The sequence below is a fragment of the Lithobates pipiens genome, unplaced genomic scaffold (genome assembly GCF_037356315.1).
Source record: "Lithobates pipiens isolate NorthernLeopardFrog02 unplaced genomic scaffold, aLitPip1_a1.2 Scaffold_22, whole genome shotgun sequence".
NCBI classification, from domain to species: Eukaryota; Metazoa; Chordata; class Amphibia; order Anura; family Ranidae; genus Lithobates; species Lithobates pipiens.
In genome coordinates, this window is record NW_027507784.1 from 6,856,695 (window position 1) to 6,883,956 (window position 27,262).

Here is a 27,262-nt window from a genome sequence, read left to right on the forward strand (position 1 = left end):
AATGCCACCCTTAAAGACAACTAAAAATATATTTGGAGTCATGCTGCTGGCTTTGCTAAGTGGTGCTGAACCTTGAACTCTGTAGGCATCACCAAATAGGTGGTTCATCAACCACAGCTCAAGGAACCCCCAGAAACCTCTGGAGGAACCCCGGGGTTCCACAGAACCCTGGTTGAGAATGGCTGCTATCAGGGCCGTCTTTAAGGCAGGGCAAAAGGGGCAGCTGCCCTGGGCCCTTTCATTGTTGTGGGGCCCAAAGCTGCTGCCTCATACTTGCCAACTATCCCAGTTTACATTCCCTTGTCCCTTGAAGTTTTAGTCCCGTGCTGCTACTAATGCTGCCCAGCTCTGCCCTATTGTTGTGTACAGATGACTCACCTGCAGACCCTGTGTTTACATGTAAATACTGGCATTCATATGTAAATAGCTGCGGCCAACGGCATTGATATGTAAATAAAGGCAGCATTCATAGGTATATCATGCCCCCCTGCAATGAGGAGAAGATGTGCTGTAACCTACAGCAACCAGTGAGCAGTATTACTGTACGGCAATCTATAGCAGCCAATCAACAAACAGAAATGTGCTGTAACCTCTAGCAACTAATCAGGGAGCCTTAAAGTGGTTCTGCACCTTAAATCAGAATGTTCTGATGACAGGGTATCTCAAAAGTCACCTGCCTAACTGCAGCCCTTAGTTTTCCTGTAAAACATCAGAAAGATGGTAAAAAACAAAAACACTCACCGAGGGTCACAGAGCCGCTGGTGGTCTCTAGATAAGCAAAGAATAGATCCGTTATAGAAACCGGAATAAATAAAAGAAAAAAACATCTCGTTATATTAGAAAATAATTCTCATAAAGATGTTTGTATTGTGTTTTATCACATCCGTTCTCACTAGAACATGTTAATAGGTCTGCACCACCTGTTTTTTTTTCTTCAGGGCATGGCCAAAATGGCCACCTAAATGGATGCATGGACACCACACTTAGCTGTTTTTTTTTTTTTTCATCCTGTGCACTTCTTCACAGTACTTGGCTGTACCCTAGTCTTGGAACACTTTGGGTAACCTTCATAAAGTGGATCTGAACTCAAACAAGGTATCCAATGTTGCAGCAAACATCTAGCAATATCAATAGTGCCTAAGCCCCTGTACACACGGTCGGACAGTCTGCCAACCAAATTCGTCTGATTTTGTCCATCGGATTTTGTCCATCGGATTTTGCCCGTCGGATCTTGTCCGAAACTGTTGCATACACACGGTCGGACTAAGTTGTCGGAAAATCCGAACATTCAGAACGTGATGACGTAATTTCGTTACGATGGGACTACATTCAGGCTAGTAGCCAATAGCTTTGATGTAGGAATTTGATCTGAGCATGCGTGGCACTTTGTCCGATCAAAATTCTCTACACATGATCGGAGTATGTCCGATCGGAGCAGTTGGTCGGAAAATATTTCCAACATGTTGGAAAATTGGGTCCGATGGATATTCCGACAGAATCAGTCCGATGCAGACCACACACACAGTCGGATTATCCGACAACACGGTCCGATAGGACACATTCCGACGGATTCTCCGACCGTGTGTACAAGGGCTTAGGGTGGGGGTTCTATGCAAACTTTTAAGCTGATTATGGTAAAACACACACATATAGGAAAAGTTTACTTCTACTTAATGTGAATGAAAGAGAATCTAAGATGGAGTCAGTTGTTTATACCTTCTATTACAGCACCCACCCACTTGTGACATTAGTGAATCAATATTCACTATTGTCTTTCGGTTTCTCCTCCCAGCCAATCAGGACAGGAGGCGGGTCTTAAGACCGGATTGCCCGGGAGGAGATGCTGGGCAAGCCGTGACCTGGATGGGGTAAGTGCGGACCTGGCGGGGGGTTTGTTTGCCGTCCCCCAAAAAAAATATGGTGCACCAGCCGCCATAGCAGCAGGAGTGGAGGGGAAGGCACTGAGACTAGCTGACAGGCAGGTAGGGGAGGGGGAGGAGATACAGCGGATGACGGAGGTACGTAAACTGACCACAGTGTCAGGGGCTCAGTAGCCATGATAAACTGTGGTCACTTTACATTGGAGGGCAGCACCAGGCAGGATCAGCCAGGTGTTTTAGGTAATAGAAAGGGCCAAATTACACAGCACAAGCACAATGCCATATAACATAAACAGGATCCATTTTTTTTGGGGGGGGGGTTACAGCACAAATCAGTGCTGGTTGTGGCTGGAGGAACATAATGATCTCTTGATGTCAATCCTTGGGCAGATCAATGAACTCTGTCTGGAAAGCAACGTCTCTTGTCAGCATCACCAGAACAGGAATGGCAAAGGACAGGTATTGGGTACATCCATGAGGTTTGATTTATTTGTGTAAAACCCGGTTAAAACAGTCATCAGTATATGCCTGTTTAGTGGTGTAGCCTATACGCTTTTACACAGAAATAGACACTAGTTGGGAAGGGGGTTAACACTAGGGGGCGATCAAGGGTTTAAATGTTTTCCATGGGAGGTTTTTCTAATTGTGAAGGGGAGGGGACTGACTGGAGGAGGAGACAGATCACTGTTCCTGATCTCTAGGAACAGCAGATCTCTCTCTACTCCCCTGTCAGAATGAGAATCTGTTTGTTTACATTGACAGATACAAGTTCTGGCTCTCTAGATTATCGCGGCCGCCTGTCACGCGCATTGGCTCCGGCACCCACGCCACGCATTTGTGCGCACGCGCCCACTGTACTTATTGCAGAAACCGGCGTACAGCTAAGGCGATTTGCACAAAAGAGCCAACCTGCCGCAGTATAATGACGGCGGCTGGTCGCCAAGTGGTTAAATACCACCAAAAGAAAGCTCTGTGTGAAGTATATGATAAAAACGTCATATGTTGCATGACCGTACAGTTGTTCTTCAAAGTGTGACAGTGCTGAAAGCTGAAAATGAAGCTTTGACAATAAAACCTGGAAGATGATTGGTTTCTATGCAGAGCTGCACCAGATTTTGTACTCCCCAGTTTTAGTAAATCTCTGCCCCCCCCCCCCAGTGTCAAGGCAAAGTGACTATGCAAAGCGGACATTCTTTACTAGTAAGAAATTAAAATGATCTGCTCCAGGCAGAACGATGTCTGGAAAAAATTTGCTACAGAAGACTCACTCACTCGCATGACGGCGGATCACTTACAGGAAATAAAACATTAAAAACCTAAAATTTCCCCTATACATACACCAGAGTTTGTAGAGGCTATAACTATTACACGAACCAATTAATATACACTTATTGGGCTTTTTTTTTTTTTTTACCAAAGACGTGTCAGAATACATTTTGTCCAATATTTATTAAGAGATATTATTTTTTTATTATTATTTTTTTTTATGGGATATTTTTTATAGCAGAAAGTAAAAATTATTATTTTTTTTTTTTCAAAGTTGTCTTTTTTTGCTTATGTAATAAAAAAATAAACAACCCAGTGGTGATCAAATAACACTAAAACAAAGCTCTATTTGTGTGAAAAAAAAAAAAAAAACAATATAAATTTTGCTCGGGTACAGCGTTGCATGACCGCACAATTGTCGGTTAAAATGCAGCATCACCCACCCAGTTGTGTGACAATAGCAAATTAATATTCGCTATTTTCTTCTCGATTCTCCTCCTGGCAATTTAAGAAGTGGGTCCTGAGATCTGTCAACCGATTGGCTGAGAGGAAAAGTGATCCTATTGGCTGCCATGGAGGAGGAGGGAGGAAATGCAGAGGAAGCCCCCCGTGAAGCACCGGGGGGGGGGGGGGGGGGGTGAAGCCACCGAAGGAGGAAGCGCTGCCTGTGACCTAGATGGGGTAAGCGTCGGGATCGCCCAGCCCGCCGGGAGTGTGTGTCAGTGCCTGTTTATCTGACCGAACGTGGAGGTTGGCAGTGGGTGGACAGTTTGCCGCCCCCGCCTCCCCCCCCAAAATATATCACCAGCCGCCACTGCTTGTGATGAGGTGAGCAATGCAGGGAAGTGTGTGTGTTTTCGTACGGCAGCTGACATTCATAGAGACCACTAAGATCACTGGCAAGGGAATTTAGTTCTGAGTGTCCTTCGTGGTCTGTGGACCAGAGGGATGAACTTTTGACAGTTCTAAGGGAGCCAGTTTCACATCATAGCCTGACAAGTCTCGGTGCCTAGATATAGTTTGAGTAGTGTAGTCGGCATGTGTGGGATTGTCCGTTCGCACGTCAGAAAAGAGATGGAAACCTCTTATGGGTAGTGGAGGCTCTTGTGCGATGAGGGTGATGGTGGGAGAAGTCGGCTTTTGGAGTGGCGTTGAGTGCATGGTCGGTAATCTCTGAATGTCAGAAGGTGAGGAAGGGGAGAGGGAATCAGGATTAAAAAGAAAACAACCATAGGTACGAGGGGGGAGGGGGAGCGGGGGAGTTGGGTGGAAAGAGACAGGACCAGGCATGGAGGAAGAGGGGTCGTTTCTCCAACTCTCCCTCATAATGCATATTGGTGTCAATAGGCCCTTAGGGTGAATGTTGGGGAGGTTGTTACAAAATGTGAACTTGAGTCTGTATGCAGTCCTCCAGCTGAGATCGATGTGGGGTAAGATATGTTTGGGGTATTCCTGATGACGCATAATTAATGCAAAACATGTTGAGGCTAGACGAGCGATGCTGACATCACATCCGGCACCTGATCCATATCGAGATTGAGGCTTGGACCGGCTCTATAAGGTGGAGCGGCGGAACACACAGGCCGGATAGACTTAGTGCCGGTCTGACGGCACTTTTAAATGTGAGTGTAACCTTTATTGGATTCTTTAACTGAATAAATATTTGGGATGTTGCGCAATGATGGTTATTTATTTGATTACACGAGAGAGGAGTTTGGTGAAGCTAATAGAGTAAACGGAGGAATGCCGCTGTATCGGTCTGGTGCCACAGGAGTAACCCAATTAGGGGGATTCAAGATCGTTGTATTGATCAGGCTCATATTCTACCACGATTTGGTGAGGGTGAATTTTGGAAGGTGGTGGAACAACCGCGTTTGATTTGGGTGGATCGCTATACAACATAACCATCTGCAAGGGATCACTATCGTCACAGAGAGATTTCTTCTAATGGACTATACAGTATATTGTGATTTATATAAATTTTGGCTTCTGACACTGACCGGTAGAGCCCCCACCCACACATAGTTCCCGATAGGGGTGTATGGGTGTCTTGGTGGCAAATCCGCTTTCCCGATAAACATCTAGTGGAATCCCACAATTGTTTCAACAAGATCGCACCTCTTGCTCACCTAGATCCAGGGACTTCTATAGTTATCTGTATTAACTGGTTTATATGACTACCGATATGAGTCTCTTTTATTCTGTATACACCTCATTGGTAAAATTTCACTTCAAACGCAAATTGCTATATTGTTCGTGATTTAATCTCATGTAATATGCAGAAACCTCAATAAAAACATAAAAAATTAAAATAAATTCTGGTTTCTGGCACATATCACAGTGGTGTTGAATTGTCAGATGTTTGGACAATTTATTAATAAATGTATTGTATAATTATATTTGTGTAATATGTTTTGATCACTTAATACTTGTTTATGAGTTACTGGAGATATATATGTATGTGTGCAGGCATGTACTGGCCATTGGGACTACCGGGAGTTTCCCGGTGGGCCGATGGCTCAGTGGGCCACTTTGAGTGACAGCCTGTCAAAGTAATGGTTCCAACAGGATCACAGGAGGCCCCATGATACTCTCCTGTTCCCCCCCATGCTTTCCCCCTCTGTCCTCCACCCCCCCACACTGTCGCCCTCTGTTCTCCACCCTCACTGTGTCCTCCACCCCCCACTATGTCCTTCACCCACACTGTGTCCCCCTGTGTCCTCCGCCCCCACTAAGTCCTCCACCCATCACTGTGTCCTCCACCCCCCTGTGTCCTCCACCGCCCACTATGTCCAACTGTGTCCTCCACCCCCACAGTGTTCAACTGTGACCTGCACCCCCCCCCCCCCCCCACAGTGTCCACCTGTGCTCTCCACCACCCACACTGTCCCCCTCTGTCCTCCACCCCCACTGTGTCCTCCACCCCCCACTGTGTCCTCCACCCCCCACTGTGTCCTTCACCCACACTGTGTCCTCCACCTCCCACTGTGTCCCCCTGTGTCCTCCACCCCACTATGTCCTCCACCCACACTGTGTCCTCCACCCCCCACCCACACTCTTTCCTCCACCCCCCACCCCCACTATGTCCTCCACCCTCCTGTGTCCTCCACCGCCCACTATGTCCAACTGTGTCCTCCACCCCCCACGGTGTTCAACTATGTCTTACCCCCCCCCCCCCCCCACAGTGTCCCCTGTGTCCTCCACCACCCACACTGTCCCTCTGTGTCCTCCACCCCACTCCCCAACAGCATATATATATACTGTTTTTGGGCGTGTTCGCAAAATTAAAGTGGCCCGGTCTGGATGAAGTCCAGGGCCAAATTTTTGTCCCAGGCCAGCCCTGTGTGTGTGTGTGTGTGTGTGTGTGTGTGTGTGTGTGTGTATATATATATATATATATATATATATATATATATATATATATATTTATATATATATATATGTGTATATTTGTGTGTGTGTGTATATATATATATATATATATATATATATATATATACACACACACACACACACACACACACATATATATATATATATATATATAGATAGATAGATAGATAGATAGATAAATAGATAGATAGATAGATAGATAGATAGATAGATAGATAGATAGATAGATAGATAGATAGATAGATATATAGCTATATATAGATATATACATGCATATACATACACACATGTTTGGGGTATTGAAGAGTGCAATTAAACGGTTAAGTTGGGGAGATAGTCAGATGGGAGAATTCTGAGGTTGTCTGAATGTGGGTCCAACAGCCCCATCCCCCAGCCTGGAGGACCTTCCTTCTCCTTTCCCACCTCCTCTTTACACAACCCTCTTACTTGTTCTCTTTCTGGGCCTCTTGCCTGCCACTCTGTTTTCGGTTTTTTTGGTGACACTGATGGAGTTATTGCAAACAAAGTTTCAAAGGCTTTTTTTTTTTCTAGTGATATCGAAAATATTGTTATGCTTTTTTTTTTTTGGGCAAGTTACCACAACACCATTATCCCGGAGTTTTTAAGATAAAAGATACAACTATGTTGGTGTCCCTTGCCAATATTACATTGGTAGTCGGCAGTTACATTATAAATATACAAACTGTTATTTGAAGTAAAACACACAGCCAAGTATTATTCTACACAATTTGTTTTATTGTGCATTAAAAAAAAAAAAAAAAAAAAATTGGACATGATATCTGCCAATACAACTCAACCAAAAGGTGCATTCTATGCATCCAAAAATATAGAAAATATACCCAATCAAATTATTATTATTATTCAACCAAAAAAACACTGCAAAGCAATAGCTCCAAGGCCAATAATAAATAACACGCTATCTCCTCCTGGGCAATCGTGTGTGATTGTGTAGACAGGGCCCCAGTGCACTGTATTGCCCGGGGGCCTATAATGCTCTTAACCACTTACCAACCGTCTCCTGTACATATACATATATTTCTGTGCTAGAAACCAGCTGCTGCCACAACCGAGATATCCATCTTCTCAGGAGCCGGTCCTCTTTACGATAATGTTGGTCTCCCCCCTCCCGCCGCTCTCCTGCACCCTCTGGCTTACCCGAGCCGTCGGTAGCGGCGGAGGCAAATGGGTCCTTTCCTGTGCTGGGTATGGAGATGAGTGAGGCTAAGATGGCCCCCACCCATCTCTATACCATAGGAGGGCGGAAGCGACGTCAAAACATCACTAAAGCCCATACCCCTTAAAGGCACATTTCTCTGTTGTGATTTTTTTCAAATGACAATTATTTTTTTATTTTTTTTGCATTTTAGTCCAAATATGAGATTTGAGGACTTTTTGACCCCCCAGATTTCATATTCAAGAGGACCTGTCATGCTTTATTCTATTACCAGGGATGTTTACATTACCTTGTAATAGGAATAAAAGTCACACATTTTTTTTATTTTTTTTAAACAGTGAAAAAAATAAATAAAGTAAAACAAATAAGAAAAAAAAAATCTTTTTAAAGCGCCCCGTCCCGAAGAGCTCGCGCGCAGAAGCGAACGCATACGTGAGTAGCGCCTGCATATGAAAACGGTGATCAAACCACACATGTGAGGTATCGCTGCGATCGCTAGTGCAAGAACGATAATTCTAGCTCTAGACCCCCTCTGTAACACAAAACATGCAACCTGTAGAATTTTTTTTTTAAATGTCGCCTATGGATATTTTTGAGGGCAAAAGTTTGACGCCATTCCACGAAAGGGGTGCAATTTTTGAAGCGTGACATGTTGGGTATCAATTTATTCGACGTAACATTATCTTTCACAATATAAAGAAAAATAAATTGGACTAAATTTACTGCTGTCTTATTTTTTTATTAAAAAAAAAAAAAATGATTTTTTTTCCCAAAAAAAAAGTGCGCTTGTAAGACCGCTGAGCAAATACGGTGTGAAAATAGGTATTGCAATGACCGCCATTTTTTTTTTTTTTTTTTTTATAAATTTACATTTTTTTAGTGGGTTAAGAGAAGATGGGTTTTCACAAAACCGCACCAATTGGGCATACCCAGGTGAGGTGCATAAAGTAATTTGTAGTACAAATAAACAAACAAATAAACAATGTCAGTTAAAGATGTATGTCATACTGGATCGATTACTACTACCAGAAAAAAAAGAAAAAAAAAGAAAAAAAGAAGAGGTAGAAAGCAGACAACAAATGTCCAGGTCTGCGGGACAAGCGAGTAAAAGACGTATCTATGACCGCCATTTTTATTCTCTAGCGTGTGAATCCTGGATGATGGTACCTATACGTTATTTAATTTATGTGAATCAGAGGCGATACTCACATATCGCTACTTATTCTCTAGGGAAGGGGTGCTCAACCTGTGGCTCTCTAGCTGTTGCGGAACTACAAGTCCCATGAGGCATAGCAAGACTCCGACAGCCACAAGCATGACACCCAGAGGCAGAGGCATGATGGGACTTGTAGTTTTGCAACAGCTGGAGAGCCACAGGTTGAGCACCCTTGCTCTAGGGTGTTAGAAAAAAAATATATCATGTTTGGGGGTTCTAAGTAATTTTCTAGCAAAAAAAAAAAAAAAACCTGTTTTAATCATGTAAACACCTAAATTCCAAAACGAGGCTGGTCCTTAAGTGGTTGAGATGGCACCGTCTGGAGTTTGGGACACTGCCGCAAAAAGATGTATCAATGTACCTGTATTACAACACCTAGCACAAGTTGGCTCGGGTCTCGAGCCTATACCTTTCAAAAATTGAAGGAGTTCTGTATAACCCCTGGAGGATGAAAATCGGAGGCAATCTATTTGATGGAGAGAGAGAGAGAGAGGAAAAAACGTGAGGGAAAGACCGAAGGATATGATCCCTGGCCTCTTCAGGGAGAGGGTCCAATATCTTGTTCCTTCCCAGCCATGGAGTGAATGGGAAAATTCAATAGGAACTTATCTTACAGTCCCCTATGGGTCACAGAGGTAAGACCCTTAGTTGACATTGTTTGTACTAACTTTATCCAAAACAGGAGTGGAAGGAAAGAGTATCTCAGCTGAAGAAAATTGAGCGTGTAGAGCATGGCGCAATTCTATTTATAACAGGCCAGGCATGTACTGACCATCGGGACTATCGAGAGTTTCCCGGTGGGCCGATGGCTCAGTGGGCCACTCTGATGTAAGGGGGCTGCTGATGGGAGACTGATGTAAGGGGGCTGCTGATGGGACACTGATGTAAGGGGGCTGCTGATGGGAGACTGATGTAAGGGGGCTGCTGATGGGACACTGATGTAAGGGGGCTGCTGATGGGACACTGATGTAAGGGGGCTGCTGATGGGACACTGATGTAAGGGGGCTGCTGATGGGACACTGATGTAAGGGGGCTGCTGATGGGACACTGATGTAAGGGGGCTGCTGATGGGACACTGATGTAAGGGGGCTGCTGATGGGACACTGATGTAAGGGGGCTGCTGATGGGGGTGCTGATGGGGCACTCTGATGTAAGGGGGTGCTGATGGGGCACTCTGATGTAAGGGGGTGCTGATGGGACACTCTGATGTAAGGGGGCGCTGATGGGGCACTCTGATGAAAGGGGGTGCTGATGGGGCACTCTGATGTAAGGGGGCGCTGATGGGGCACTCTGATGTAAGGGGGTGCTGATGGGGCACTCTGATGTAAGGGGGTGCTGATGGGGCACTCTGATGTAAGGGGGCCGGTCTGGATGAAGTCCAGGGCCAAATTTCTTTCCCAGTCCAGCCCTGTAACAGGCCAATGTAATAACGGTCCGATTTATGTACCATACAAAGCACAGTATATAGAAGTTGTCAAGAGGAAAATTCTGAAATTCTTGAATCTACTCACGTGTCGTCCCGCGGGAGGCATACAAGAGGACCAGGAGGACCAGGAGAGACGTTCGCTCTCTCATCCTGGAGTCCACGTTGCCTATCACTCCTTTCTGTTCCCAACGCCGTCTGTTCACAAAGAGATTTCCAACTCCACTAAAGACGTCAAAATTCTTACATCGCCTTTTACCGTTGTGTTTTTTTTTTTTTTTTTGCTTCCTCCTCCTTTTTAGTTACCATCAAAACAACAAAGAATGTCGTTAGTCCTGTCCTCGGGACTGTCCCTCCAGAAATGCTTCAACTTTTGTACCAGTAAATTACATAAGATCTACAATCTCTCCCCTTCATTTTATTCCTAAAAAAATATTTTAACCACTTAAGGACTTGAGATTTGTTGTTTACAAAGTAAGCACAAAAGTTAAAAAACAAGTTTTTTTTTTTTTTTGCTATACAATCACTTTATTTTTTATTTTTTTTCTAACACCCTAAAAAATAAAATGGCGGTCATTGCAAGACTTTCTGTCACACCGTATTTGCGCAGCGGTCTTACAAGCATACTTTTTTGGGGGAAAAAATACTTATTTGAATTAAAAAAAATAAGACACCAGTAAAGTCAGCCCGATTTATTTATTTTTTTATTGTGAAAGATAATGTTACGGCGAGTAAATTGATACCCAACATGTCAGGCTTTAAAATCGAGCCCGCTCGTGGAATGGCGGCAAACTTTTACCCTCAAAAATCTCCATAGGCAACGTTTTAAAAATCCTACAGGTTGCATGTTTTGCGTTTTACAGAGGAGGTCTAGGGGTAGAATTATTGCTCTCGCTCTACCGATCGCGGCGATACCTCACATGTGTGGTTTGACCACCGTTTTCATATGCGGGGGTGCTACTTACGTATGCGTTCGCTTCTGCAGGCGAGCTCGCCGGGACGGGGCGTGTTTATATATTTTTTTTCCTTATTTATTTTACCTTTTTATTTTTTATTTTTACACTGTTTTAAAAAAAAAAAGAAATTGTGTCACTTTTATTCCTATTACAAGAAAAAAAAAAAAACATGACAGGACCTCTTAAATATGAGATCTGGGGGGTCAAAAATACCTCATATTTACACAAAAATGCAAAAAAAAAACCAAAAGATGTCATAAAAAAATAAATAAAAAATAAAATGTTCCTTTTAAGAGCTACGGCCGCCCCTAGGCTCTTAAAAGGGACATTTTATTTTTTATTTATTTTTTTATGACATTTTTTTTTTTTTCCATTTTTGTGTAAATATGAGGTATTTTTGACCCCCCCCCCCCCAGATCTCATATTTAAGAGGTCCTGTCATGTTTTTTTTTTTTTTTTGTGATGTTTTGACGTCGCTTCCGCCCTGCAACGATATGGAGACAGGTGGGGACCATCTTTCCCCTCACTCGTCTCCATACCATTGACTTAAAAAGAATTAGATCGCCTCCGCCGTCGTCTCCAAACATTACAGTATATATGTTTTTTTTGTTTTTGTTTTTAGCAGAGACCCTAGAGAAAAAAATGGCGATCGTTGCAACTTTTTATGTCACACGGTATTCGCGCAACAATTTTTGAAACGCTTTTTGTTTGGAAAACAAAACAGTTTCATGAATTAAAAAAATAACAAAACAGTAAAGCCATGGCTCCCAACTGTCCCGGATTTGGAGGGACTGTCCCGGATTTGGAGCAATGTCCTTCAGTCCCTCTTCCCTCCTCATTCGTCCCTCATTTTGGTCTGATCTCTATAGTTGTATATAAAATGCACTTTTTTATCTTTCAAAAAGTGTTTCCCGGTGCTAAACCTTTCATTGATTTCTAAATTGCTACATTTGTAAATTTTAAAAGCCAATACAAAGGAATATTGGCGGTAAAAAAAAAAAAAGCCCTTGTGGATTTAATTAACCCTTTTTTTTGTCCCCTTTAACCACTTTCAGCTCCCTGACCATTTTGCTGGCCAAAAACCAGACCACTTTTTTTTGCGATTCGGCACTGCGTCGCTTTAACTGACAATTGCGCGGTGATGTCCTCCCCCCCCCCACAAATAGAGCTTTCTTTTGATGGTATTTGATCACCCCTGCGGTTTTTATTTTTTGAAAAAAATTTTTTAAATATTTTTTACTTTATGTTATAATAAATCTCCCCCAAAAATATATATAAAACATTTTTTTTCCTCAGTTTAGGCCGATACATATTCTTCTACATATTTTTGGTAAAAAAAATCGCAATAAGCGATTATTGATTGGTTTGCGCAAAAGTTATAGCGTTTACAAAATAGGGGATAGTTTTATGGCATTTTTATTAATATTTTTTTTTTTTTACTAGTAATGGCGGCGATCAGCGATTTTTATTGTGACTGCGAAATTATGGCGGACACATCGGACATTTTTGACACATTTTTGGGACCATTGTCATTTATACACCAATCAGTGCTATATAAATGCAGTGATTCCTGTGTAAATGACACTGGCAGTGAAGGGGTTAACCACTAGGTGGCAGTGTAGGGGCTAAGTGTGTCCTGGGGGCGTGTTGCTAACTGTGGGGGGCGTGGCTGTGTTTTGCACATCACTGATCTCTGCTCCAATCACAGGGAGCAGAGATCAGTGACACTGTTGCTAGGCAGAACGGGGAGATGCTTGTTTACTTTAGCAACTCCCCGTTCAGCCTCCCTGTGAGATAATCGTGGGTATGCCCGTAGCGATCGAGTCCGCGGGACCTGCGATCCGACTCATGGAGGTCCCGACCGGCACGATGGCAAATTTAAAGGGACATACCTGTACGCCCATTTGCCTGTCTGTGCCATTCTACCGACGTACATCGCCGTGCGCTGGTCGGGAAGTGGTTAAGGGGCGTGATGGGGGGACGTGTCCTATGCCCACATACATTTGCTAGTAGGTGTCCCTCATTCCCATCTCAAAATGTTTGGTGGTATGGTAAAGTTAGACCCATTTTATTTTTTTGGGATAATGTCAAAGATAATGTTACGCCGAGTAAATAGATACCTAACGTGTCACGGTTTAAAATTGCGCACACTCGTGGAATAGCGCCAAACTTTGGTACGTAAAAATCTCCATAGGCAAAGTTTCTTTCCAGGCAAGTCCCCGACTTTGATTACTTCCACGAGCCAGACATGACATCATAGCGTCCCGCCTGGGAACCATCTGGTCACTGGAAAGCTCTATGATCAACATCCAGAACGGCGTATTCTTTCTCCTGTTCGCAGATCGTACGGGCGAGCCCGGGGAAGCCCCGGAGGGGGGGCAGGAGCCATTTTTCTCTCACTCAGCTCCATGTCTCAGAGGAGAGAGGACCCGATCTTCTCCGTGGCAAGCGGCTCCAGGAAGCGGTGGAGACCACCGGAGCACAGCGGGAGGTGGGGGGCCCTCTTCTGCCCCCCCCCCATGAAATTGCTCTTGCGGCTAATCCGCCGCTGAGACCACTTTTATCTGAAAGCGGACCATCCACTGTTGAAGCTAGCCGCTGCCATAACAACCATATTCCACTTCAAACAGGCGACGTACATGATGGGTGGTCCTTAAGTGGTTAACCACTTCACCTGCAGAAGATTTTACCCCCCCCCTTCATGACCAGGCCATTTTTTGCGATACGACACTGCGTTATTTTAACTGACAACTCCGCAGTCATCCAATCCTGTAGCCAAATAAAATGTATGTCCTTTTCCATTTCAGGTTTTAGATCCCTAAATTTACTATACTATAATACATAGGCGTGCGCACAGGGTGTGCCAGGTGTGCCTGGGCACGCCCTAATCACCCTGTGCTGGGCAGATTTCCCCTGCTGCCTGGCTGCAGAGAAAGAGACTGGGGAATCCCTGTCCTCAGTCCCTTTCTCTGTCTCAAAAGTGAGACATCAGGGGTCTGTTTAGACCCGTGGATGTTTCACCAAACCCCTCCAATAGGGCTCCTAAAAAAACAAATGTAAAAAAAAAGTAATAAAAAAAATCTTTTCAGGACTCAGGAGGGCATGAGGGCAATGGAGGAATGGCAAGGTCAGGGTAGGCTATGAAGAGGGTGCAGGAGATGATCACCAGCACCGTGATAGAGTGCACTGACACCAGCACCGTGATAGAGTGCACTGACACCAGCACCGTGATATAGAGCACTGACACCAACACCGTGATAGAGTGCACTGACACCACCCCCGTGATAGAGTGCACTGACACCACCTCTGTGATAGAGTGCACTGAAACCACCCCCGTGATAGAGTGCACTGACACCAGCACCGTGATAGAGTGCACTGACACCAGCACCGTGATAGAGTGCAATGACACCACCCCGTGATAGAGTGCACTGACACCAGCACCGTGATAGAGTGCACTGACACCAGCACCGTGATAGAGTGCAATGACACCACCCCGTGATAGAGTGCAATGACACCACCCCGTGATAGAGTGCAATGACACCACCACCGTAATTGAGTGCAATGACACCACCACCGTGATTTAGTGCAATGACACCACCACCGTGATTGAGTGCACTGACACCAGCACCGTGATTGAGTGCACTGACACCAGTACCGTGATTGAGTGCACTGACACCAGCACCGAGATAGAAAGCACTAACAGCAGCACTGATAACAGCAACTTGCTGCTGGGCCCCAAAAATATGACACCGCTAAACCTCTTCAAACAGGAGGGTACGGGCATATAGTACAGTGTGCTTTTTTTTTTACAAGGAAGTGAGCCAAATGTAGAAAAAAGGTCTGTGTGCTCGATTAAATAAATAGTTTATAGAGATATACATGGTCTACTGGTCACATGTGTTGAATTCCTCCGAGATCCATGCCTCATTCATTTTTAGAAATGTGAGGTAGTTAACACTGTTGTGAGCTAGGCGAGTACGCTTATCGGTCATGATCCCCCCTGCTGCGCTGAACGTCCTTTCGGACAGGACACTGGACGAGGGGCAAGCCAACAGTTCCATTGCAAATTGGGCAAGCTCTGGCCAGAGGTCAAGCCTGCCCACCCAGTAGTCCAGGGGTTCATCACTCCTCAGAGCGTCCACATCGGCCATTAACCCCATGTAGTCGGACACCTGACGGTCTAGGCGTTCCCTGATGCTGGATCCGGATGACACCTGTCGATGGGTCAGCTAAAAGAATGACCTCATATCAGAAGTCACCAACACATCTTCAAACCGGCCTCTTCTTGCAGGCGCTGTTGGATTGGTACCCGCAACTCCTTCTCTGGGAGTGGGAATTGCTCCTCTGCCAGCGCACGCAAAAGCAGAATGCAGCATTTCTCGAAGCAAGGCCTGGAAGTGCTGCATTCTGACAGCCCTCTGTGATGGTGGTAACATTTCCACCATTTTGTGTTTTGTACTGGGGGTCTAAGTACGTTGCCACCCAGTCCTGGTCCTTGACCTTTATGCTTTTTATACGGGGGTCCCTGTTAAAACACTGGAGCATGAAGGCCCCCATTTGCACTAAACGGTGAAGCGGTGTGGTGGCCTGGCTCCTGCTCATCATTCAGGATAATGTCGTCCTCTTCATTCTCCTCTCCCCATCCACGCACAACAGGGATCCCAGAAAGGTTTAAAGCATGCTCTTCTTGCTCCTCCTCATCCGCCCCGGCACCATCCTCCTCTGACTCCTCTTCAGACTTCTGTTGTTCACTTGTCTCAAATAGAGTATCCCCCCCTGGGAATTCATCCAGCATTGCCACTCCCTCATCTTCCCGCTCCTGCTCCTCCACAGCTTGATCAATGACACAACGCAATGCACGCTCCATAAAGAAGGCATAAGGTACCATGTCACTGATGGCGCCATGGCTGCGACTGACCAGTTTGGTGATCTTATCAAATGGCCTCAGAAGTCTGCATGCATCGCCCATGAGCAGCCACACTGGCGCGGTGAAAAAAAAAACAGCTCCCCAGAACCTGTTCTGCAGAGTTCATACAGGTAGAGTTAACTGCACGTTTCTGCTGGAGCAGCCTATCAAGCATATAGAAGGTTGAGTTCCATCGCGTCAGGCAATCGCAACTAAGACATCTGACCGGCAGATTGTGTCGCCGCTGAATGTCAGCAAGGCGAGCCATAGCCGTGTAAGATCTTCTGAAATGGGCCGAGATTTTCCTTGCCTGCCGCAAGATGTCCTGGACCCCAGGGTATTTGACAACGAATCGCTGCACGACCAAGTTTAAGACGTGTGCCATGCATGGCACATACGTAATTTTGCCCTGTTTCAATGCTCTTAGCAGATTGGCACCATTGTCACACACCACTTTACCAACTGTCAAATTGAGCGGTGTTAGCCACTGATCTGCCTGTGAACGCAAAGCTGAAAGGAGTGCCGGGCCAGTGTGGCTCTTGGCTTCCAGGCACAACAGACGCAGCACGGCATGGCAACGTCTCACCTGGCATATCGAATAGGTTCTGGGGAGCTTGGGCGGCGCAGAGGAAGAGACGCTAGCAGCGGAAAAGGAGGAGTCAGCCGAGGAGGAGAGGGAGGAGGATGGAGTAGGAGGAGGAGGAGAAGAAGAGTCAGGCCTGCATGCAATCCATGGCGGTAAAACCAAATCTACACGGGTGCCACGGGTTACATATTTGATGGCCGTCAGAAGGTTCACCCAGTGAACATGGCCATATAGCTCTGGGATGCCCTTCTCCGAGAAATACTTCCTTCCTGGGACCTTCCATTGTGGTGTTCCAATGGCCACAAATTTTCGAAAGGCCTCCGAGTCCACCAGTTTATATGGCAGTAGTTGGCGGGCTATGAGTTCTGACAAGCCAGCTGTCAACCGTTGGGCAAGAGGGTTATCCGGTATCATCATTTTTTTACGCTCAAACATTTGGCCCATGGAAGCCTGCCTTTTTGCAGAAAAACGTGAGGATGGCATGATGGAAGGTGGAGTGGAGGACAATTGTGAGGAGAGAGGAGAAGGAGAAGTAGAAGACGAGGCTGGACGGTGAGAGCCTGGAGTGTGACTTTGTGTGTTCCGTTGCTCCCACTGGGCTCGGTGATGGCTGCTCATGTGCCTTCTTAAGGCGGTTGTCCCTAGGTGAGTGTTGGGCTTACCGCGACTAATGCGTTGACTGCAAAGATTGCAGATGGCAACACTATTGCCAGCAGCGGACACGTTAAAAAAAGCCCACACTGCGGAGCCATGTGCCGGCATCCTGGAAGCGCCAGATGTGACCGTACATGGTCGATGACTCGCTCCTGATACATTTGCAGTCTGCTTTGTCCCTCCTGTGCAATGTAAGTTATTCCTGCTTCTCCTCCCTATCTGCTGGTCCATATCTCCCTCTGAACTCCCCTCGCCTTCCTCTCTTGTGGGCACCCACGTGACATCACTAGACACGTCATCATCAATGTCACCTTCCCCACCGCTATAAGTAGAGATCTCTGAGTCGTCAGACTGCTGAGTGGCGGTTGTTGCTACCTCCTCTTCCTGATCCAATGCCAAGAGTGGCTACGCATCGGAAATGTCTTGCGATGGATCGGAAAATAATTCCTGTGACTCAAGGGGAAGGTATATTGCGGTGGTGGTGTTGGTGGTAGTGTCTTTGGAGGTGCACACAGCAGAGAGTGAAGAAGAGGGTGCAGATCGAGAGGGTGAGGAGGGTGCAGAAGAGTAAGGCTTAGTGAGCCACTCAACCAAGTCTGGTGCATCCTTTGACGTAATCGCACACACCTTCTGCAATTTTCCACTTTGGCTCAAGCCTGTTGCTCCTGCCCTACCCCTACCACCCCTGCGGAAGGGCCTGCCTCTTCCTCTGCCTGTCATTTTTTAAATCACCCTGTGACAAAAGTGTCTAGAGAAGTGCAGTATGTATGTGGAAGAAGGTATATAACACCCCGCTTCAATCTGTCATTTTGGGGGGCCACTGGTCTATCACACCAGTTATAATACTTTTTTTATTGCGCTTGTCACTCTTTGTAGTATCGCTGCAGAACCGCTCAGCAGTCACAATGCTGCACAATGGAAATGCACTATACTATGCTTTCTATATGTGCAAGTATTTTATACGTGTATTACACACCTATATACTGCACACCAAATAGTACACCTATACCAGTCCTTAAAAGGACCTTTGTGGACCTAGTAGCTAGTGATTTGCAGCCTGTCCCTCAGTCCCTACACTGATAAAGGACTGCTGCAGAATCAGTCAGCAGTGCACTCAGCAATCACCAGCACAGCAGTGCACTGAACCCTATATACTGTACTACACTTATACCAGTCCTTTAAAAGGCCTTTTGTGGACCTAATAGTTAGTGATTTGTGTCACTACAGTCTCTCCCTGCTGCACACAGCGTCCTCTCCCTACACTGACATAAGACAGAATGTAAAATGGCCGCCGGATCGGGTGTATTTATAGGTTAGGGGGAATGTCCAATTGTCCATGTGCTGAAATGTCTCAATTGGCTGTCCTGTACCCCATGATGGATATGTCATCATGGGTCAAAGTTCTTTCACACTGTATAAACACATATATCCGCCGGGCGAACAGCGGATTCTTTCACGACTATTCTTTGTGAAAGAATAGTCTGCCGATCGGGTGAATCGCAAACACACAAAATTCGCCGCGAACCGATCGCTGGGTGAACAGTTCGGCCATCCCTATCATTTTACACTTATTGGAATTTTTTTTATATATATATATTTTATTTTTTTTTCCCAAAAAATGTAGTCATATACATATCGGCCTAAATTGATGAAGAAATTCGATTTTTACTTCTTTTTTTTTTTTTTTTTATTGGAAATGTTATATAGCAGAAAGTAAAAAAAATATATATAGTTTATTTTTTTTCTTAATTTACGTTTTTTTTTTTTTTTTTTTTTCCGCAAAAAACAAAACACAGAGGTGATCAAATACCACCAGAAGAAAAAGCTCTATTTGTCGGGGGGGGGGGGGGGACATACATTTTATTTGGGTACAAAGTCGTACGGCCACATAATTGCCAGTTAAAGTGATGCAGTGCCGTATCGCAAAAAAAAAAAATGGCCTGGTCATGAAAGTGGGGGAGGGGTTAAATCTTTCGGAGGTCAAGTGGGTAACATGGAATACTCCACCTTATGCTGTGCACACACGCTCGGACTTTCCAGCAGAAAAGATCCAACGGAATCATTTCATCGGATATTACAATCGTGTGTGGGGCTTCATCTGACTTTTTATTTTTATTTAATTTTTTTAGAAATAGAACATGTTTTAAATCTTTCCGATGGAATTAATTCCTATCGGGGGAAAAATGCTTCGTCTGTGTGCCAGTCTGACTGACCCAAAAAAAAATGACGCAAGGGCAGCTATTGGCTACCGGCTATTGAACTTCCTTTTTTCTAGTCCAGTCGTAAGTGTTGCACGTCACTGCGTTCTAAATGATCAGACTTTGGTGTGATCGTGTGTAGGCAAGACCGTTTCAGCGGAACTCTGTCGAAAAAAAAAAACGGTCGGAGGAAGCCTCATTGGGCGATGCTCTGTGGAAGGTACGATGATGGCGAAGGCCCCGGTGTAGCAGAACTTGACGTTGACGGGATTTACTCTGCAACATTTTTCTTCCTGCCAAAGGTGAGCGGAGTTCTTCTCAGGCATATTATTATCAGCTTCTCGTAATTCTCCTGTCTGTGCCCCAAGGGGAGGGTGGCTAGGAATGTTTGAACAAGGTCAGTACGGCTGCTTTTGACTTTCTAAGCAGAATACTGTGAATAGTTTCAATAAAAAAAAAATTTAAAATTTGAATGACATAAATGATCGTTTTATTATATTATTATACCACTTTTTATTTTTTTTTATTTTTCATTTATTAGGCCGGGTTCACACCTATGCAGTTTGCTTTTGATTTTTTTTTGCACTTATGTTTTTTGTATGCAATAAAGTTTTATTGAAAAGCAGTGATCGCATTACAACAATACAATGCCAAGCAAACCTTAAAGTGGTTGTAAACCCTTACAAACCACTTTGACCTACAGGTAAGCCTAGATTAAGGCTTACCTGTAGGTCCAAGACATATCTCCTAAACCTACACGGTTTAGGAGATATTTCCAAACAGACAGCCACTGCCGTAGACAGCGGCGATATGCCGCGAGTGTCGGCTCCCGTGCGCAGTGACCCGGAAGCCACTTCGGGATCCATGGCAGCGTCAGACATGAAGACGGAGGACCGCTTCGGGGGCTTCGTTCTCAGGTAAGTTATTCATAATGAGCTAGTATGCTATGCATACTAGCTCATTATGCCTTTGCCTTGCAGGTTTCTTCCCCCCCCCCACCCCCATGGGTTTACAACCACTTTAAATAAAGTAATATGACATAGTAAATATGACATACTGTAAGTCTGCCATTCGTCACTTTAGTTTACTCATTATACATATCTTATATGTAAGATAATAACCTGGTTGTGGAATTCGATCATCATATCCGAGTTCCCATATCCCACACTTTGCTTAGAAAGCGAACAATATAGAACGAAAAAAAAAATTATTCTACCTGGTGTAGGGTGCTACAGTACATAGGGTTGAGTGAGGTACAGTCTGCTATTCTATAAGGACTGGTATAGGTCCACAATATATAGGGTTGAGGTGCACTACTGCTGACCGCTGCCCTATACTACAGCAGTCCTTCATCGGTATAGGGACTGAGAGTTTTGTCACAGGGTGATTTAAAAAATGACAGGCAGAGGAAGAGGCAGGCCCTTCCGCAGGTGTGGTAGGGGTAGGGCAGGAGCAACAGGCTTGAGCCAAAGTGGGAAGTTGCAGAAGGTGCGTTCAATTACTTTAAAGGACGCACCAGACTTGGTTGAGTGGCTCACTCAGCCTTACTCTTCTGCACCCTCCTCATCCTCTCGATCTGCACCCTCTTCTTCACTCTCTGCTATGTGCACCCCCAAAGACACTACCACCACCACCACCACCACATACCTTCCGCTTGAGTCACAGGAATTATTTTCCGATCCATATCAAGACATTTCTGACGCGGTGCCACTCTTGGTATTGGATCAGGAAGAGGAGGTAGCAACAACCGCTACTCAGCAGTCTGACGACAGTACCCAGATCAGCCCAAGGAGGAGGTTGGTCCCCGGTGTTGCTGCCTACTCCGAGATCTCTACTTATAGCGGTGGGGAAGGTGACGTTGATGATGACGTGTCTAGTGATGTCACGTGGGTGCCCACAAGAGAGGAAGAGGAGGGGAGTTCAGAGGGAGATATGGACCAGCAGATAGGGAGGAGAAGCAGGAATAACTTACATTGCACAGGAGGGACAAAGCAGACTGCAAATGTATCAGGAGCGAGTCATTGACCATGTACCGTCACATCTGGCGCTCCCAGGACACCGGCACATGGCTCCGCAGTGTGGGCTTTTTTTAACGTGTCCGCTGCTGACAATAGCGTTGCCATCTGCAATCTTTATAGTCAACGCATTAGTCGCTGTAAGCCCAACACTCACCTAGGGACGACCGCCTTAAGAAGGCACATGAGCAGCCATCACCGAGCCGAGTGGGAGCAACAGAACACACAAAGCCACACTCCAGGCTCTCACCGTCCAGCCTCGTCTTCTACTTCTCCTTCTCCTCTCTCCTCACAATTGTCCTCCACTCCACCTTCCATCACGCCAAGCTCACGTTTTTCTGCAAAAAGGCAGGCTTCCGTGGGCCTAATGTTCGAGCGTAAAAAAATGATGACGCCGGATAACCCTCTTGCCCAACGGTTGACGGCTGGCTTGTCAGAGCCCGCCAACTACTGCCATATAAACTGTTGGACTCGGAGGCCTTTAGCAAATTTGTGGCCATTGGAACACCACAATGGAAGGTCCCAGGAAGGAAGTATTTCTCACAGAAGGGCATCCCAGAGCTATATGGCCATGTTCAGCGGCAAGTGAATGTATCTCTGGCACACAGTGTCGGTGCCAAGATACATCTGACCACAGACACGTGGTCTAGCAAACACGGGCAGGGAAGGTATATCACTTTTACTGCCCACTGGGTGAACCTTCTGACGGCCGTCAAGCATGTAACCCGTGGCACCCGTGTAGATTTGGTTTTACCGCCACGGATTGCATGGAGGCCTGGCCCTTCTTCTCCCCAGAACCTATTCGACATGCCAGGTGAGACATTGCCATGCTGTGCTGCGTCTGTTGTGCCTGGAAGCCAAGAGCCACACTGGCCCGGCACTCCTTTCAGCTTTGCATTCACAGGCAGATCAGTGGCTAACACCGCTCAATTTGACAATTGGTAAAGTGGTGTGTGACAACAGTGCCAATCTGTTTAGCGCATTGAAACAGGGCAAAATCACGCACGTGTCATGCATGGCACACGTCTTAAACTTGGTCGTGCAGCGATTCGTTGTCAAATACCCTGGGGTCCAGGACATCTTGCGGCAGGCAAGGAAAATCTCGGCCCATTTCAGAAGATCTTACACGGCTATGGCTCGCCTTGCTGACATTCAGCGGCGACACAATCTGCCGGTCAGACATCTTATTTGCGATTGCCCGACGCGATGGAACTCAACCTTCTATATGCTTGATAGGCTGCTCCAGCAGAAACGTGCAGTTAACGTCTACCTGTATGAACTCTGCGGCAGAACAGGTTCTGGGGAGCTGGAGTTTTTTTCACCACGCCAGTGGCTGCTCATGCGCGACGCATGCAGACTTCTGCGCCCATTTGAGGAGATCACCAAACTGGTCAGTCGCAGCCATGGCGCCATCAGTGACATGGTACCTTATGCCTTCTTTATGGAGCGTGCATTGCGTCGTGTCATTGATCAAGCTGTGGAGGAGCAGGAGCGGGAAGATGAGGAAGTCGCAATGCTGGATGAATTCCCAGGGGGGGCTACTCTATCTGAGACAAGTCAACAACAGGAGTCTAAAGAGGAGTCAGAGGAGGATGGTGCCGGGGCGGATGAGGAGAAGCAAGAAGAGCATGCTTTAAACCTTTCTGGGATCCCTGTTGTGCATGGATGGGGAGAGGAGAATGAAGAGGACATTATCCTGGATAATGAGCAGGAGCCAGGCCACCACACCGCTTCCACTTTTGTGCAAATGGGGGCCTTCATGCTCCAGTGTTTTAATAGGGACCCCCGTATAAAAAGCATAAGGGTCAAGGACCAGTACTGGGTGGCAACGGACTTAGACCCCCGATACAAACACAAAATGGCGGAAATGTTACCACCGTCACAGAGGGCTGGCAGAATGGAGCACTTCCAGGCCTTGCTTTGAGAAATGCTGCATTCTGCTTTTGCGTGCGCTGGCAGAGGAGCAATTCCAACTCCCAGAGAAGGAGTTGGGGGTACCAATCCAACAGCGCCTGAAAAAGGCCGGTTTGAAGATGTGTTGGTGACTTTGGATATGAGGTCATTCTTTCAGCCGACCCATCGACAGGTGTCATCCGGATCCAGCATCAGGGAACGCCTAGACCGTCAGGTGTCCGACTACATCGGGTTAACGGCCGATGTGGAGGCTCTGAGGAATGATGAACCCATGGACTACTGGGTGGGCAGGCTTGACCTCTGGCCAGAGCTTGCCTAATTTGCAATCGAACTGTTGGCTTGCCCCTCATCCAGTGTCCGGTCCGAAAGGACGTTCAGCGCAGCAGGGGGGATCGTGACCGATAAGCGTACTCATCTAGCTCACGACAGTGTTAACTACCTCACATTTCTAAAAATGAATGAGGCATGGATCTCGGAGGAATTCAACACATGTGACCAGTAGACCATGTATATGTCGATAAACAATTTTTTTAATCGAGCACACAGACCTTCTTTCTTCATTTGGCTCACTTCCTTGTCCAAAAAAAGCACACCGTACTATATGCCTGTACCCTCCTCTTTGAAGAGGTTGAGCGGTGTCATATTTCTACTGGGGCTGCTTATTATGAGGGGCTCCTACCATCCCTGTGCTGTGCTGACTTCCTCCTGGGCCTGCTTATTATGAGGGGCTCCCACCATCCCTGTGCTGTGCTGACTTCCTCCTGGGGCTGTACCTCTGCTGTGCATATTATGAGGGGCTCCCACCATCCCTGTGCTATGCTTATTATGAGGGGCTCCCACGATCCCTGTGCTATGCTCATTATGAGGGGCTCCCACCATCCCTGGGCTATGCTGACTTCCTCCTGGGGCTGCTTACGGTGCAGGTGTCAGTGCTGTATATCACGGTGCTGATGTCTGTACTCTCTATCACGGTGCCGCTGTCAGTGCTGTATATCACGGTGCTGGTGTGAGTGCTTTATGTCACGCTGCTGATGTCAGTGCTCTCTATCACGGTGCTGTTGTCAGATGACTCTATCACGGTGCAGGTGTCATTGCTGTATGTCACGCTGCTGATGTCAGTGCTCTTTATCACGGTGCTGGTGTCAGTATTCTATATCATGGTGCAGGTGTCACTGCTGTATGTCTCGCTGCTGGTGATCATCTCCTGCACCCTCTTCTTTGCCTACCCTGGTCCCTGACCTTCCCTCTCCTCCATTGCCTTCATGTGCTCCACAGTCCTGAATTGTCACAACAATTTCCCATATAAAAAAAGAATGCTTGTAGTTGTCGATCCCAGATTCACCTCATACATGTGTTATGTCATTGGCCATGTGGTGGGACTATGTTTGCACAGCTATTAATTATTTTGTGGCTGCAAATTTGACCTGTAGGTTTGCGAAGCTCACCTCCCATTGAAGTCAATGGGGCCTGCCGCGAACGTTACGGTCCGCGAACTATCGGCCGCGTTCGCGGTCCGCGTTTGCGAAACGTTCCGTCGGAAGTTCGTCCATCACTAGTCACACTTCCAAATGGTAAGTCAACTCTATTGTTCAATACAAGTCCAGACACTCCACCCAGAACCATCCTTCCAACATATTGTCCCCCAAAACTGTACCTTACACCAATTGAGCTCCAGAAGAGGTGAACTATCGAATAGGGAAGTGTTGGTGTTTTGTGCTGAACAATAACGTTGATTTTACCCTTTGGAAGTAGAGTATGACTCCAGGATTTTTATGAATTAGTGTTCCCATTTACTTTAAAGTGGGACTTTACCTATTACAACTCGACAAAGAAATAGTGTTCCACCTTATTAATCCATAATTATGCACCAAAATCCATGAGTGCTCTCAATTTCATTGTTTCTTCTTACATAGTTACATAGTTACATTAGTAAGTTAACCCCTTGCCGCCGAGCGTACACAGATGTGCATACTCAGCTTCCGGGGGTTGTACTGGGATGATGCCCCTACCTGCAGGCTTCATCCCGGTACTGATTTTTAGAGAGGGCGATTGGCTTTCCAGCCATAACAACCAATGCGGCTAAAAGCCGCTTGGCTGTTATGCCGGAGGAGCGGGATTGGACGACCCCCCTCCCTCCACCTCTCGCCGCCTCCTGCCGCTCTTACCGGGGCTCCCGTTCATTCGGGAGCACGGATGCAGAATCCGATGCCTCTGGCGGCTAGGGAGGGACTGGAATGAAGCTGTAAGCGGCTTCATTCCAGTCTTCTAATTGTAAACACGGAAGCGACGTCATGACGTCACTTCCCGTTTACTCGTCTGCCAATGGCGCCGGATTTAAAAATATATACAGTATTCAGAATCGCCGAAAACAGCGATCTGAATACTTTGAAGTGTAAAGGAGGGATCGGGGGTCTTTTATCCCTCTTTTTAGACCCCCGATCCCTCCATAAAATGGACCTGTCACCACCTATTACTGTCACAAGGGATGTTTACATTCCTTGTGACAGCAATAAAAGTGATCAAAATAAAAAAAATATATATTTTAAAAGAAATAAAAGAAATAAGAAAAAACATTTTTTTTTCAAAGCGCTCCCTGTCTCCGCGAGCTCGTGAAGCAAAGAAAACGCATACAGAAGTCGTGCCCGCATATGTAAACGGTGTTCAAATCACACATGTGAGGTATCGCCACGATCGTCAGAGCGAGAGCAATAATTCTAGCACTAAACCTCCTCTGTAACGCTAACCTGGTAACCGGATTTTTTTTATTTAAAGAGTCACCTATTGAGATTTTTAGGTACCGTAGTTTGTCGTCATTCCATGAGTGCGTGCAATTATAAAGTGTGACATGTTTGGTATCCATTTACTCGGCGTAACATTATCTTTCACATTATGCAACAAAAATTGGGCTAATTTTACTGTTTAATTTTTTTAAAATTTATGAAAGTGTCCCTTTTCCCAAAAAGTTGCGTTGAAAACACCGCTGCGCAAATACCGTGTGACATAAAATATTACAACAATCACAGTTTTATTCTCTAGAGTCTCTGCTAAAAAATATTTACAATGTTTGGGGTTTCCAAGTAATTTTCTAGCAAAAAAATATGGATTTTAACTTGTAAACACCAAATGTCAAAAATAGGCTTAGTCATGAAAGGGTTAAGTTAGTAAGGTTGAATAAAGACACCAGTCGGTAAGTCCGACCGTTTGTACATTCCATCCGACAATAGTTGTTGGACTTTCCACCAACAAATGTTGGATGTCAGGTTCTCAAATTTTCCACAGACCAATGTCTGTTGTCGTATTTTCCGATGATGTGTACACAAGTCCTTCGGACAAAAGTTCAAAGTATAAAACACCAATGCTCAGAAATAGAAGCGGTCGGTCTTGTAAACTAGCGTTCAGAATGGAGAATCAACATTCGTGTCCCGACAAATATGAGATCTCCAAATGCAGCTCACAATTCTCTTCTTTATAATGGGATAATAATGAAGCTGCTTTGCTGGTGATACTGATAAAGTTATTGCAAATTAATTTTGAAAGGCTTTTTTTTCCTACTGATTTCAAGAATAATATTATTATGTTTTTTTTTTTTTTTTTTTTTTTTTTATTATTTGGGCAAGTTACCACAACACTATTATCCCGGAGTTTTTAAGATCAAAGATA

The 27,262-nt window shown here is 45.6% G+C and overlaps 1 protein-coding gene across 1 annotated transcript in view; it reads right to left on the reverse strand.

Annotated features, from left to right (window-relative positions):
• LOC143925276 (uncharacterized) overlaps positions 1–10,585 on the reverse strand; it is a 68,916-nt gene extending 58,331 nt beyond the window's left edge. The window contains exons 1-2 of the mRNA XM_077449864.1: positions 10,462–10,585; positions 742–768 (exon numbers count right to left, since the gene is read on the reverse strand). Coding sequence (XP_077305990.1) covers positions 742–768; positions 10,462–10,525 — 91 coding nt within the window. The 5' untranslated portion in view covers positions 10,526–10,585. The remainder of the gene's footprint in view (positions 1–741; positions 769–10,461) is intronic.
• Between the last annotated feature and the right edge of the window lie 16,677 nt (positions 10,586–27,262).